Source organism: Equus przewalskii, chromosome 23, assembly GCF_037783145.1.
Source record: "Equus przewalskii isolate Varuska chromosome 23, EquPr2, whole genome shotgun sequence".
Lineage (NCBI taxonomy): Eukaryota > Metazoa > Chordata > Mammalia > Perissodactyla > Equidae > Equus > Equus przewalskii.
The window spans coordinates 7,519,536-7,535,969 of NC_091853.1; the positions used below are offsets into that span (position 1 = coordinate 7,519,536).

General features: G+C 35.3%; 1 protein-coding gene across 4 annotated transcripts in view; it reads left to right on the forward strand.

Moving 5' to 3' along the window:
- The window catches only part of SUCO (SUN domain containing ossification factor), an 85,301-nt gene that overhangs the window by 59,673 nt on the left and 9,194 nt on the right, over positions 1-16,434 (forward strand). For all 4 annotated transcript variants that reach the window (XM_070591062.1, XM_070591063.1, XM_070591065.1 and 1 more), the window contains 5 exons: positions 2,579-3,742; positions 6,595-6,682; positions 9,619-9,723; positions 11,290-11,444; positions 11,927-12,018. In XM_070591062.1, coding sequence (XP_070447163.1) covers positions 2,579-3,742; positions 6,595-6,682; positions 9,619-9,723; positions 11,290-11,444; positions 11,927-12,018 — 1,604 coding nt within the window. The remainder of the gene's footprint in view (positions 1-2,578; positions 3,743-6,594; positions 6,683-9,618; positions 9,724-11,289; positions 11,445-11,926; positions 12,019-16,434) is intronic.

Consider the following 16,434-nt stretch of genomic DNA (forward strand, 5'->3'; position numbering starts at 1 on the left):
TATGTACTACTTTTATTATTCATGACGTTGAATCTTTTCCTTATTGCAAATAATTGACCTAACTCTACAGGTCTAGGTTTGAGGACAAATTTTAAAGGCCTGTTTTTATTAAGTTCAAATTTAAAAACATTGGTTAAGTATCTTTGCTATGCCTAGAAAAGCTCTAAAGGGTACCTGAAATAGCTAGAACAGTGATCCGTATATAATGTGTTGGTCACACAGCAAACTCGTACAGTGCTCAGTTTCTCAAATTGAACGATATAGGTCTTTCCCTAGGTTGCAGCGGGGCACTTTGGGCAGGGATGTGTGTATGGTAGGTAGTGTCTAAAATATCCTCATCTTTTGTTCTTTACCAGAGATGATGTAAGGTTTTTTTGGCACCTCTACTTCTAATTTATAATAGATAAGCTCATAATGATTTGGGTAATTGGGTTTAGTTATTGTAAATTTAGTTTGTGTATGTTTCATTAGATATAGCCCTGTAAAACTTTGAAAGCCCTTCTCTCAGAGGTGCTCTATTCAAGAGGATAAGATATTTGAACATGACACAGTTAGTGCAAGGTAATATGTACTGAAATCTGCAATGTGGAGTACATCTTTGAGCTGTAATTCGTAAGTACCATACTAATTGAAAAATGAGCTTTTTGTGCTTTGATGGGCACAGTGACAAATTTGTATTCTCTGATGTTAATCCTGAAAGTGTCTAAAGGCATTTATTGGGTGGTTAGAGAGATTATGTAGCATTATGTGTCATTCTTAGAAGGTCCTAAGAAATCTAGTTGGGAGAGTCATTCTTGGTGTTTTTGATTATGTGGAGCTGTGATTGCTAGTCCCGGTTTTGAATGCTTCCTCAGTTAACACATAGTATGTCTTACTTTTCAAAACTAAATGAAACTAATTTTACCTATATATATATACACACACACACACATACATATACACAGCACATATATGTATATATATATATATATGTATGAATATTTGTTGAAAGATAACACATCAGGCTAATGTAGCAGTTTTTACTTTTCTATGTTAGAGTTTGGTTTTTAGTAGATACTTTTACATAATTGTTTATGTTTTTACTTAATGTTTCTTCATGTATGTTTGTCTTAAATTCTTTTTGATGATTATATGGCAATCCTTTAAAGAAAATAAATGAAAATAAAAGAATCCATGGTAGAGTGTCACTGATGAAGTTAGGAAAAGATGACTGACTTTCTTTTCCCAAGTTTGATGTGTGTTTTTTTAAGTATGGCTCCAATTAGGTTGTACATAGATGTTATATAACTTAATTTTTACCAAATTAGTTCAATTTGGTTTTTCTCCCTCCCCTTCTTCAGACATTGTTCCTTCTACTGTCATAGTTATCTAGTAGATAATAAGCACCTTTCTTACATACCACCTTACATACCACCTGAGTACGTAAGAAATGTTATTAGAGATCCTGTGTATATATCTGTATTGTCTTTGGAGAAACGTAGCTTAATTATGTTTTAGTTTGGTCTATTTACTATTCCTGTCAACAAAATGAAAGTCCAGCTTTTAGATATTGTCTAGTTTATTCCTACCTTTGCTATTGTGATATTAGTCTTTATTTGAAGACATTTCCTGGCATTCTTAGTAATTTTTCAGAGTAGGAAAATTTTTATATGAAGATGTTTCTTTTTAGTTTTCAAATTATTTTTCCAGGTTGTACCTTTTGTGCTGTAAGGGCCACACCCAGAAATTCATTTTCTTTCTCTTGGAGGGAACCACAGACATAATTATAGCACTATTCCCACTAGCTCTATTCCCCACTGTTCCGTACCCTACACACATACTCTGGAGCCCAAAGATGGGATTGAGTTAGTGGCACTGTAAGTTTATTAGTCAAGATCTTCACTAAAGTGGTTAAGTATTTGGCTTTAAATAATGAAAAACTAGCCCAGATGATATTAAGATTATTTTGGGGAGGAGGGATATGTTTCTTCTCCCTAAAGCAGATAATCGTGAGTGTGTGTGTGTGAGTGTGTATGTGTATGTGTAGTGTGTAATGCCACGTTGGAATTCCTCAATCATCCACAGAAAAATTATCTTTGATCAATCTAGCTGCCTTTTAAAAGTAGCATATTCAAGCACAAAGTCCATAAGTATTAAGAATCCCGGATTCTAGTTCTAGCTCTGCGACTTTATAGTCCTTGGGTTGCTCAATTTCTATGTAATGGGTGATGAGGCTTGAAAAAGATTTAGTGACTATTTGTGGGAGGAAAGGTACACGATACATTCAGTAAGTAGAAGTATTCACATACAAATGGTTCTTAAACAGAGATTAAAGAAAAGCAAGGTTGATTTGGTAAATATGATCATTTGAGTCACCTGGCTGGTCACTTGATAAATGGTCTTTCTGTTACCATTTTTGAATAATGTTTGTTTTTATAATGAAAATGATTTGAAGGGGAAAAATTCATGCAAAAAAATTTGAGTTTCTTCTATATTTCCTGCCTTTTATTTTGTGTATGATACATTTATTTTCCATAAACATAATTTTAGCTTTAGAGTTCTAATTAAAGTGATTTGTAATTATCGTATGTATTTCTAGGTTTGTAACCACTGAAGGACATGTACATGACACACAGCCATCATCACCAGATACTCCCAAAGAGAGTCCTATTGTACAACTAGTTCAAGAAGAAGAAGAGGAGGCCAGTCCATCTACAGTGACCCTTTTGGGTAGCGGTGAACAGGAGGATGAATCATCACCCTGGTTTGAGTCAGAGACGCAAATATTTTGCAGTGAATTGACCACAATTTGTTGTATTTCTAGTTTTGCGGAATACATATATAAGTGGTGTTCAGTCAGAATTGCTCTTTATCGGCAACGCAGCAGAACTGATGTGAGTAAAGAAAAAGATTATCTTGTGTCAGCTCAACCACCATTATTACTGCCTGCAGAATCAGTAGACGTTTCAGTATTGCAACCTCCGAGTGGAGAATTGGATGGTAAAAGTAAGGAAAAGGAAACTGAAACTACTGTTCTGGGTGACTTAAGTGATATGCACCAAGGTGATTTGATTAATCACACAGTAGATGCAATTGAACTTGAACCAAGCCATCCTCAAACTCTTTCTCAGTCTGTTCTCTTGGATGTTACTCCGGAAATCAATTCATTATCTAAAACAGAATTATCTGAGCCTATTAAATATGAGGCAGGACATACACCATCACAAGTGATTACCCAAGAGAGTTCTGTTGAAGTTGATAATGAAACAGAAAAGAAGTCTGAGAGTTTTAGTTCTGTAGAGAAGTCAACTGTGATCTATGAAACAAATAAACTTAATGAAGTAATGGATAATATTGTAAAAGAAGACTTAAACTCCATGCAAATTATCACAAAGCTAACTGAAACAATAGTGCCACCTGTAAACACAGCCACTGTGCCAGACAGTGAAGATGGAGAAGCCAAAATGAGCGTAGCTGACACACCAAAGCAAATTTTGACTCCTGTTGTAGATTCTTCTTCAGTACCTGAAGTAAAAGAGGAAGAACAGTCTCCAGAAGATGCCCTTTTAAGAGGGTTACAGAGGACAGCTACAGATTTTTATGCTGAATTACAAAATTCTACAGATCTAGGGTATGCTAATGGAAATCTTGTACATGGATCAAATCAAAAGGAGTCAGTATTTATGAGACTTAATAATCGTATTAAAGCCTTAGAAGTTAATATGTCTCTCAGTGGTCGCTACCTGGAGGAGCTTAGCCAAAGGTAAGGTGTATTATGAATTAGCACAATCTACTTTGCATAGTGAGTTAAGTAGCAGCATATGATCTGTGACTAGAGGAGGAGAGGATTTAATTCTCTCATGATATAATAGTAGTAAGTGCTATTTTAGCTGGAGAGAGAAAGTAAGCTACTTGGATGTCAATCAGTGACTTAAAGAATTGTTTTTCTTTTTTAAAAGTACTAAAGGATGTAACACTTTTATTATTAGGCTTATAATGTTTGAATTATCTGTCATCAGCTTCTTCTTTTCTTCTCTTGTTTAACTTTAGCCACTTTTTCTGCTTGATTCCCAGAGAGCTCATGGGAAAAATTATAGTCTGTAGATCTTAAAGCTCTTGGTGGAACCTGCCAAGATATCATTTAAAGAGTTTAAATAAGTGAAGAGTAGAGTAGACTGAACTGGATAATTAGAGAACATTTGCACGCTTTCAAACAAATCCTGGAATCCTAGCTCTAGTTGTAATAATTTATGCTCTTGTGCTCGTAAGTGCCAGAGGCAGTGCCAGTGTGCTTGTAAAGTGATTAAGACCCCAGGCACAGTTCTCCATTTTTCAAACCTAACTCTTTTTTTATCCCTTAAGCGTCCAATGTCCTTAGGGCTTCTCCTTCAAGATTTTGTAACCACCTAGGTACTAAGTTTCTGTCCAGAGTTTCTGAAACACTACCTTTTCCTACTCCTCTTAAATTGAAGTGCTAATAATGAGTTGTCACAAAGGTAGTCATTATATCCTAAAGAGGGTTTCTTCCTAATCAACACATAACTTTATTGGCAAATTGTGTGTGTGTGTGTGTGTTTGTGCATGCCCACTTAGCTACCTCATACCTGCTCTTGCCTCCCCACCTGCACCCCTATCCATCCCCATAAAGGAACCACAGAAATCACTAATCTTTTTCTTTTTAATTGAGGTATAATCGACATATATTAGTTTCAGGTGTACAACATAATGATTCGATGTTTCTATCGAATGTAGCAGAATGGTCACCACAGGAAGTCTAGTTGACATCCATCACCACAAATTTTTTCTTTGTGATGAGAACTTTTAAGATCTGCTCTCTTAGCAAACAAATATATAATACAGTATTATAACTGTAGTCAACATGCTATTACATTACATCACCATGGCTTACTCATTTTATATCTGGAAATTTGTACCTTTTGACCTGCACCTATTTCATCCACTGCCCACCCCCTGCCTCTGGCAACCACCAATCTATTCTCTGTATTGATGAGTTTGGGGGGTTTTTTTGTTTTTTTATTTTTTAAAGATTCCACATATAAGTGAGATCAGAAGGTATTTGTCTTTCTCTGTCTGACTTATTTCACTTAATGCCCTCAGGGTCTACCCATGGCTGTTGCAAACAGCATGATTTTTTTTTCTTTTATAGCTGAATAATAGTCCATTATATATATATACACACCACATTTTCTTTATTCATCCATCAGTGGACACTTAGGTTGCTTTGAAATCTTGGCTGTTGTAAATAATGCTGCAGTGAACATGAGGGTTGCGTATATCTTTTTAAGTTAGTGTTTTTGTTTTCTTCAGATAAATGCTCAGAAGTAGAATTCCTGGATCATATGATAGTTCTATTTTTAATTTTTTGAGGAACTTCCATACTGTCTTCCATAGTGGCTGCACCAATTTACACTCCCACGAACAGTGCACAAGGGTTGCCTTTGTCCACATCCTTGCCCACATGTTATTTCTTGTCTGTTTTATAATAGCCATTTTAACAGGTGTGAGCTGATAACTCGTTGTTTTGATCTGCTTTTCCCTGATGATGATTAGTGATATTGAATACCTTTTCATGTACCTGTTAGCCATCTGTATGTTTTCTTTGGAAATATATCTATTCAGATCCTCTGCCCATTATCATTGCTTTTTTTTGGTGAGGAAGATTTGCCCTGAGTTAACATCCACTGCCAGTCTTCCTCTTTTTTTGCTTGAGGAAGATTAGCCCTAAGATAACATCTGTGCCAGTCTTTCTCCAATTTATATGAGGGATACCTCCATAGCATAGCTGATGAGTGGAGTAGGTTCACACCCGGGATCCAAACCCATGAATCCTGGCTGCTGAAGCAGAGCACATGGAACTTTAACCACTAAGCCACGAGGGCGGTCCCCGTTCTCCCCATTTTTTAATCAGATTGTTTTTTTGCTATTGAGTTGTATGAGTTCTTTATATATTTTGGATGTTAACCCCTTATTAGATACATGATTTGCAAATATCTTCTCTCATTCAGTAAGTTGCGTTTTCATTTTCTTCATGGTTTCCTTTGCAGTGCAGAAGCTTTTTAGTTTGATGTGCTCCCATTTGTTTATTTTTGCTTTTGTTGCCAAATCCAAAAAACTGTCTCCAAAACTGTTGTCAAGGAGCTTCCCTCCATGTTTTCTCCTAGTCGTTTTATGGTTTCAGGTCTTATATTCAAGTCTTTAATCCATTTTGAGTTAATTTTTGTGTATAGTATAAGATAGTGACTCAGTTTCAGTCTTTTGTGTGTGGCTATCGAGTTTGCCCAACACCGTTTATTGAAGAGGCTGTCCTTTCCTGTTGTATGGTCGTGGCTCCTTTGTAGTAAATAAATTGACCATATATGTAACTAATAAATCTTATATGGCAGTGAGGTGCGTAGAGTTGATGTTGAGGTAGCGAAAACTTTGAGGGACCTTTTTAGTCTACCTTTGTAAGTATTCCTGTATTGCATGGGCCTCAATAAGAGCCATTTTCAGAAAAGTGGATTTATCTCATATATTGAAATCAGAAGCGTATTTCCAGTAATAAATTAATAAATAAGAAATTAAAGCAAATTTAAATCAATTCTTACTCCACAGGTACCGAAAACAAATGGAAGAAATGCAAAAGGCTTTCAATAAAACAATAGTTAAACTTCAGAATACTTCAAGAATAGCAGAGGAGCAGGTTGGTCATCTTCATACCTTATTTACTTTTTACATAAATTTCCATTGAATTTTGTAGGATCTCGCTGGTAAGAAGGATAAGTAATGTTGGTTCACTTTTTCCTCTGATAGCTAATTATCAAGGCTGTTATGTGATGTCATGTTTAGAAACTTACAAGCTATTAGCATCAACATGTCCTGTAAGGAAAATTTTCTTGAGCATTATTCCTATTGCATTTCTAGATTTGTGTGTGTGTATATGTGTGTAGAAGTGCAGTGGACTTTTGTGCAACTTTGTTACACTCTGAAATCTTTTGTGGTTTTCTATGTAGATAATCTTACTAATGGCAAATAAGAGCAACTCTCTTTTTTCTGCTTAATCCCTATACCTTTTTATTTTTTTCTTCTCTCTTGCCTAGACCTATAGAGTGATGCAATCGTGGCCATTCCCCTGTCTTGTTGATTTCAAGGGAACAATTTCAGTGTTGCACTATTAAGTGTGATGTTTATTAGTAAGTTTTTATAGACCATTACCACGATAAAGAAATTTTACAGTTTTCTAAAAGGTTATCTGGAACTAGGGTATGGTGAGGTGAGGTGAGGAGGCCTCAAGTTGTGGATAGTTTAGCTGTATCTGACTCAATTCACAGCACATTATAATCATGGGTCCATGCAAAGTTCCTCCTTTACTGGTTTTTTTTTTATTATTGAGGTTTGAGGATTGTTTACGTATTCTGAATATAAGTTCCTTATCAGAGATGCTTTGCAAGTATTTTCTCCCAGTCTGTTACTTGTTTTCTCAGAGCAGAAGTTAATTTGTTGGAGCCTAATTTATCCATGTTTTCTTCACTCTACAAAATTTTTGCCCTAACCCAAAGTTAGAAAGATTTTTTCGTGTTGTTTCTTCTAGAAGTTTTATAGCTTTAGTTTTACATTAAGTTTATGATCTATTTTAAATTTTATGTGTTGCAAGGTATAGATCAAAGTTCATTTTGGGGGGGGAGAGAGTTGAGAAACGTATGAATATCCATTTGTTCCAGCATAATTTGTTGAAAAGACTCTTTTCTCCACTGAATTTCCTTTGCACTTTTTTTTTTTTTTGAGAACGATTAGCCCTGAGCTAACATCTGCCGCCAGTCCTCCTCTTTTTGCTGAGGAATACTGGCCCTGAGCTAACATCTGTGCCCATCTTCCTCTACTTTATATGTGGGACGCCTGCCACAGCATGGCTTGACAGGCAGTGCGTAGGTCTGCACCAGGGATCTGAACTGGCAAACCCCAGGCCACCAAAGCACAACGTGCAAACTTAACCACTGCGCCAGCGGCCTGGCCCCTCCTTTGCACTTTGATAAAAATCAAGTGACCGTGTGTATGTGTGGGTCTGTTGCTGGGCTTCTCTTCTGTTCTGTTTATCTATTTGTCTGTCTTTGTGATAATACCACACTGTTGTGATTACTGTAGTTTTATAGGAACTCTTGAAGTCAGGCAGTGTGAATCCTCCAACTTTGTTCTTTTCCAAAATTGTTTTGGCTAATCTGGGTTTGGCTAATATGGATTTTAGAATCAGCTTGTCGGGTTTTACAAAAAAAAAAAAAAAGCAACTTATTAGGATCTTAATTGAGATTGTGTTGAATTTATAGATCAATTTGGAAAGTTGACCTCTTAACAGTATTAAGTCATATGACCCATGAACACAATATTTATTTAGTTCTCCATTAATCTTAATACAATGATTTCCCCTCTATACTTTCTTTGCTTTATATGTATCTTCTATACCTTATGTCTCAAATACTTGTTTAAAGTACTTTTAAATAATCTTGTGTATTATTAACACTACTGTAAATAAATCTTGATTAGAAGTGTTAACCAACTTATAAATATAATAATCTATTAAATTTAAATAGCTTGTCCTTTAAATGTTTATAACTGTCTAAGCTTTATGAGTGTTTGTCAAATGTGTTATCAAAAGAAACAATTTAATAAGTCATATTCAGCATTTTAAAAAGCTAAATGAGGATAAAAGGTACAGTGGATGACAGTAAGGGAAGTAAGTGAAACTTTTTTTGTTACAATTTTATACATCCACTCCCCCACATGCACACACACATAGACAGTTGAGACTTAAAACTTAAGTCTAAATTTGAAAAAATTATATCTAGAATAATAAATGGTTATTTAGCTATTTCATATAGGGTCCTAAATGAGAGTGTTAGATTTCCTTGACTTCTTCCTGTCCTCTTTTCCTCCTCTCCAAATTCATTAATAAGTTGAATTTCAGTACAGTCTACTTGTATAGGTTCATAAATATGAGTATGATGCATAACTCCCCAAAATATGCATGCTAATGATATTTTAAATCAAGACATGTTTGTTGATTATAAAAGTTTCTAAAATTCAGAGCTGGGGAAGATGGGTGTTTTTGGTGAATTTCTTCTCATTGGTGATATTCTAGTATTGATTAGATGATCAGTTGTAGGTTTTGACAGTGTGATATCCTAAGTTCCATCCTAATATACTATAAAATAGAACTTTAAAACCTTCTTGAGCCTGCTTTATGTCCAGAAACATTCTTCAAAAAGTTTTCAACATGTCTTTGTGCCAAGTGTTTTGGTTTAAAAACACATATTTGACTAAGTGGCTCTTTTGCGTGTAGCTGGTTATGTGCTGGTTTATACATACAGAGCCCATATCAGTTTGAACGTTTACTAACTTCTGTTAGACAGTGTTCTGCATGGTATTTTCAGGGACGGCGAGAGTTGACAGTCTCAGATTCTTTTGAAGTATCTTTTGTTTTTTTAAAATTTCTGGTCAAAGTTTATGATATTCATTCATGAAATCTTCCTAGTAATGTATTTTTTTCTCTGAGGAATTTGTTAGATTATCCAGATTGAATTTATAATAGTTAATGTACAGGTGAAACACAAAGAAAAATAATACTTAGGTCTTCCTTTATCATAGGATCAGCGGCAAACTGAAGCCATCCAGTTGCTCCAGGCACAGCTGACCAACATGACACAACTTGTGTCGAACTTATCAACAACAGTAGCAGAACTCAAACGTGAGGTGTGTGTTCCCGATGGTTTTATCAGACACAGTGCTTGTGTAGAGGTGGTTATTAAGGCAGTCTTGTTAAGAACATGATATCTAAGAACATTAGCCAAACAAAACTGTCATTTATGGAGAATTTTTTCAGAACAGCAGAATGTGACATGAAGTTTTGGGAATATATTAATTACCATAATCTTTGGAAAGCAGGGCTTTGGTAGTTCGTCTTACCTAAAATACACCTATAAAGCAATTCTGTTAGGCCTTTTGCAGACCATTGATCGTTGCCATGCACACTTCATTTTCAGTTCAAAAAGGCTCATTAAGGTGCTTAACATGGCAAAAATTTCATTGATTTAACAAGTATGTATTGAGCAAGTATGTGAGGCATGAGCTGTACAGTTCGAGGTTGGGGCATACAGCAGTGTGAATAGTATCTGGCCTCATAGGGCCCTCTCTCCTGGGGGAGACAGCAAATGAGTACATATAGTAAATATATATGAAGGACAGTGGGATAGAAAAAGAAATGTGTGTGTGTAGAGTGGTGGTGGTGAGGATTGCTGCTTTAGCTAGAGTGATCTTGGAAGGCTTGTTTGAGGAGGTGGCATTAGAACTGAGTGCTCACAAGGAGTTAGCAGCCACATAGAGCCTGGGGTTACACCACACTTGTTACTAGCAGAACTAGGGCACAAGACCCATGATTAGAAACAGTGTGATGTGTTTGAAGGCAGAAAGAAAGTTGGTGTGGCTGGAGCGGGTGAATGAGAGAAGAGAGGGGTCAGGAATGAGTTCAGGATTTTGGCAGGGCCCTGGTCATATAGACCTTTGTAGGCCATTTGGAGTTTGAATTTTATTCTAATCATTGCAAGTCATTGGAAAGTATTAAGTAAAGAAGTGACATGGATCAGCTCATTGACAGCTCTTTAGGAAACTCCCCATTCGTTGCTCTGTGGAGAATTGTCTCTTAGGGAACAGCAAGTGCAGATGTGGGGAGGAAACTAGTTAGGGGCAGTTGCAGTAGCCTAGGTGAGGTAACCTTGCATTGGACTAGGATTTTAGAAATGGACAACAGGATGAAGTTACTGAATTCAGAATGTATTTACGAGGTAGAAAGACAGGCCTTGCTGAAAGATTGGATGTGTGGGATGAGGAATTAAGGATGATCCTCAGGTTTGTTTTTTTTGGCTTAAGTGACTGGATGCTTGGTGGTTTAGTTTTATAAGATGAGAAAGACTAGCTAAGAGCACAGTTTTTTTCTTTCACCCCCAGGAGGAGATACTGCAGATGGAAAGACAAAGCAAAAGTAGCAAAATATTAACAATCGGTGAATGGCATAAATTTGTTCATTGTACTATTTTTAAAACTTTTTCATAGGTTTGAAAATTGTCAAAGAGTTGGGGGAAAAAGAAGAAAAAGTGAAAGATTGCCTTAGGAGTGCATTTTCAAAGAGCATGCCCTGCGTTTATGATTTTGAAGCACATTGAGAAAAATGTTTAAAATGATTTGTCCTTTAAATTTTAGATCCCACTGTGTTTTTTCCTAGTGCGATTTTTAAATTTTTATTAAACTCTCTTCTCATCTCAGGTTTCAGATCGACAAAGCTATCTGGTCATATCTTTGGTTCTCTGTGTTGTCTTGGGCCTGATGCTTTGTATGCAGCGTTGTCGTAACACCTCTCCATTTGATGGCGATTATATTTCAAAACTTCCTAAAAGCAACCAGTATCCAAGCCCTAAAAGGTAATATCAACATTATATTTCACAATTTTCTTTTTTTACTATGCTTTTATATTTCTGAGAAATTTTAGCAAATAAAGGGATACTGAGGTAATTTCTTTCCCCATATGATTATCGTGAAACCAAAATGTTAAAAACATCATTGGACCTAGTGAGACAGTCCTATGCCTGGAAGGTTCTCAGACTGTAATAGAGAAAACACTGATAGTAAGTGCATAAAAGCTTTTGACATGTTTTGCTTGTGAAAGATGCTTGAAAAATGTGGAATTCAAAGGGGGGGGGGGGTGTAGGTATTTTAATATAGCACGTTTTGGAGAATGAGCCTTAACTTTTTTTTTTTTTTAACATGTACTAACAAAAACTGGAGTGTTATCTTAGAGATTAGTCCTCTGTGGCATGTACAATTCTCAATAGCTTTGATTTAGCCCCATAATTATATGTAGTTTACTTATTGTGCCCAATGTTGCATTTTCTTAATATGTTAGGTGTTTCTCTTCCTATGATGATATGAATTTGAAAAGGAGAACTTCATTCCCACTCATCAGATCCAAGTCTCTGCAGTTAACTGGAAAAGAAGGTAGATATTTGTGGGTGTCTTATATGTATATATAAAGGTGAATTTAATTTATTTCTTGCATAAGTATAATGTCAATGTTGTGTTTGAGACAATCTGCAACAGAATAATGGGTATATGTAACTTTTGTGTTTGTGCTGTGTCAGAGCCACCTTGTCCTTTTCATACTTTGTATCTACCTTCATTCCTAAAAGCCCAGAGGATGGGTGGGGAGGGCTTAGTTTAATTAGCCATTGGTAGCTTGGTTTGCACATGCTGCTGTTTAGAAGTATTTCTTTTTAGAAAGGGATGTTTGAGAAAGTTCAGCAGATATGGAAAACCTGAATGTGCTCCCATAGCATCCTCTGCTTATCTGCCTCCTCTTCCTGTACAGGTAGGACTCCTTTTGTCTCTAGTTTAGGACTGTGAGGCACTTTCTGAAAAATAATCTGGTCTGCTTCTTTTTTGTAGCCCAGAGTCTCTAATAGCATTCCATTGTCTAACACTCAGTGAATACTGAAATTTAAATGAATGGATGTGTATTTTTCTATATTAGTACTTTTATAAGTTGTGCTTTAGTTAGTGCTTATTAAGAGACTTATCTTCATACCTATATTGAAATAACCAAATTAATTATATATTTCAATTAGGAGTGCTTTCTTAATAATCATTTGCTTCTCTTTCTTTAGGATTTAGTAACTGAGCAGCATGTTCGAATTGATTAAATCATTCAAGTAATCATCCCAGAGCTTTACTGGTTTACTGTTATCACAGAGCTTTACAGACTGAACCCGTTAACATGTGTGTTTACTTAAGATTAGTAAATCTCTTCTTCCTTCCTGCTTCTCTCTCTCTCTCTGTTTCTTCTTTTGACTATGTCTTTTTATAAGTGAAATTTTTAATTGAAGTATTACATACAAGAATATGTAATTACCATATGTAAAAACTTGATGAATTTTCACAAACTGAACACACCTGTGTGACCAACACCCAGATTAAGAAGCAGAACGTTAGCCAACATCCCAGAAACTTCCTTGTGCTCTTTTAGTTACTAGCCATTCCCTCCCAGGGTGGCCACAGTTTTGACTTCTAATTGTTGATTATGACATTCACCATGTCATTGAGTATAGTTGTAGTTTGTTTATTTTCATTCCTGTATAGTATTCCATGATACAAATATACTACACATTATTGTTACATTTGGAGTATTTTCAGTTTACGGGTATTACATTGGTGAACACGTGTACATTTCTGTTGGGTATATACCTAGAAATGGGATTGCTCAGTCATCATATTCAGCTTTAATCAATACTGCCACAAAGTTTTCCAGAGTATTGTATGAATTTGCCCTCTCATCAGCTATGTGTGAGAGTTCCAATTGTTCCAAATCCTCACTAACCTTAGTATCCTTGGTCTTTTAGCCATTCTGGTGGGTGTCAATGCATTAATTATTTGAGCTCTAGTCATGTAATTAGGAAGTATGTTAGAGATGTTTTTTCCTTCTCAGCATTTCTAGTCTCATTTTAAATTAGTTGAAATCATGACTATTTTACTATTTCTCTTCTCTTCTCTTTATGTGACTCTTCAAGACCAAATAGAGTAGCCTTTTGTACCTGATAATAAAATTCTATTTTAAACAACTATGTCATGTTCATCTTTACAATTAAAAAAAGTTGAGTACAGTAGGCAGAAAACTGGCTTTAATTCTCATTCTCCTGTTAGTTAATTGATTTATTTCTTTTCCTGTTTGAATTAAATCTCTTCTTATGGCAGTTGTTATAGTCTGCTTTGATTTTAGCCATTCTGTACATGCCTTATTTTCAGTTGTAAGGTATATGAGAAGGCAGTTGTTATAGTCTGCTTTGATTTTAGCCATTCTGTACATGCCTTATTTTCAGTTGTAAGGTATATGAGAAGGGACTGTCTTATTTTGTTTATTTTTATTGTGGTAAAAGATATGACATAAAATTTACCATCTTAATCATTTTTAAGTGTACAGTTCAGTAATGTTGAGTATGTTCACATTGTTGTGAAACAAATCTCCAGAACCTTCTCATTTTGTAAATCTAAAACTTTATATCCGTTAAACAACTCCCTTTTTATCCCCGCCCCCGAGCCCCTGATAACCACCACTGTATTTTCTGTTTCTGTGAATTTGACTCCCTCATGTAAGTGGGATCATATAGTATTTGTCTTTCTACGACTGGCTTATTTCACTTAGCATAATGTCCTCAAGGTTTATCCATGTTGTAGCATGTGACAAGATTTCTTTCCTTTTTAAGTTTGAATAATATTCTGTTGTACATTTATACTGTATTTTGTTTATTCATCCCTTGATGGACATTGGGTTGCCTTCTCCTCTTGGCTATTGTGAATAGTGCTGCTATGAAAATGAGTGTGCAAATATCTCTTCAAGACCTTGCTTTCAGTTCCTCTGAGTAGATAACCAGAAGTAGGATTTCTGGATCATATGGTAGTTCTATTTTTTGAGAAACTCTTATACTGTTTTCCATAGTAGTTGCACCATTTTACAATCTCACAGCAGTGCAGAGTTGTTCCAGTTTTCTCCATATCCTCACCGACACTTGTTGTTTTGTTTTTTTAATAGAAGCCATCCTAATGGACATGAGGTGATTGCTCATTGTGATTTTGATTTGCATTTCTCTGATGATTAGTGTTGAGCATCTTTTCATGTGCTTATTGCCCATTTTAAAATTATTTTTGGAGAAATGTCTATTCAAATACCTTTCCCATTTTTTAATTGGATTATTTGATTTTTTTGTTGTTTAATTGTAGGAATTCTTTATATGTTCTGGATATTAACCCCTTATCAGATATATGATTTGCAAATATATTCTCCCATTTCGTAAATTGCCTTTTTACTCTGTTGATTGTGTCCTTTGATGGACTGAATGTTTAAGTTTGATGTAGTCCTGTTTGTCTGTTTTTGCTTTGTTGCCTGTACTTTAGGTGTCATATTCAAGAAATCAGTGCCAAGTCCACTGTCATGAAGTTTTCCCCTTATGTTTTCTTCCAGAAATTTTATAGTTCTAGGTCTTAGGTTTAGGCTAGTTTTTCCATTTTGAGTTAATTTTTGTATGTGATATGAGATAAGGGTCCAACTTCATTCTTTTGCGTGTGGATATCCAGTTTTCCCAGCGCGATTTGTTGAAAAGTGTGTGCTTTCCCCATTGAGTGGCCTTGGCACCCTTGTTGAAGATTACTTGACCATATGTGTGAGGGTTTATTTCGGGACTCTTTTTTCTGTTCCATTTGTCTGTTTGTCTTTATGCCAGTACCACATTGTTTTGATTACTGTAGGTTTGTAATGTGTTTTGAAATCAGGAAGTGTGAGTTCTCTAACTTTATTTTTCTTTTTCAAATTTCTTTTGCCTATTTGAGGTCCTTTGAGACTTGATATGAACTTTAGGATGCGATTTTCTGTTTTGGCAAAAAATACTGTTGGGATTTTGATAGAGATTACACTGAATCTGTAGATCTTTTTGGTAGTATGGACATCTTAACAGTATTAAGTCTTATAGTCATAAACATGAGATGTCTTTCCATTTCTTTGTATCTTTAATTTCTGTCATCAATGTTTTGTCATTTTCAGTGTACAAGTCCTTCACTTCGTTAGTCAGGCTTATTCCTAAGTATTCTTTTTGATACTGTTATAAATGGAATTGTTTTCTTAATTTCCTTTTTGGATTGTTTATTGTTACTGTGTAGAAATGCAACTGATTTTTGCATGTTGATATTTTATCCTGCAACTTTGCTGAATTCATTTATTAGTCATAACAGTTTTTTTGTGGAATTTTTAGAGTTTTCTACATATAAGATCATGTCATCTAAGAACAGAGATAATTTTACTTCCTTTCTTCCAATTTGGATGCCTTTTATTTCCTTTTCTTGCCTAATTACTCTGGGTACGACTTCCAGTACTATGTTGAATACAAGTGATGAGAGTGGACATCCTTGTCTTGTTCCTGATCTCAGAGGAAAGGCTTTCAGTCTTTCACCATTGAGTATTATGTTAACTGTGGGCTTTTCATAAATGATCTTTAATATGTTGAGGTAGTTCCTTTCTGTTCCTAATTTATTGAGTATTTTTAGAATGAAAGGATGTTGAATCTCATCATATGCTTTTCCTGCATCAATTGAGATGATCATTTGATTTTTGTCCTTCACTCTATTTATGTGGTATATTACGTTGATTGATTTTTGAATGTTGAACCATCCTTGTATTCTAGGAATAAATTTTACTTGATCACGGTGTATAATCCTTTTAATGTGCTGTTGAATTCAGTTCCCTAGTATTTATTGAGCATGTTTAAATCAGTATTCATTAGGGATCTTGGTCTGTAGTTTTTTTTTCTTGTAGTGCCTTTGGCTTTGGTATCAGGATACTGCTGGCTTCCTAGAATGAGCTTGGAAGTGTTC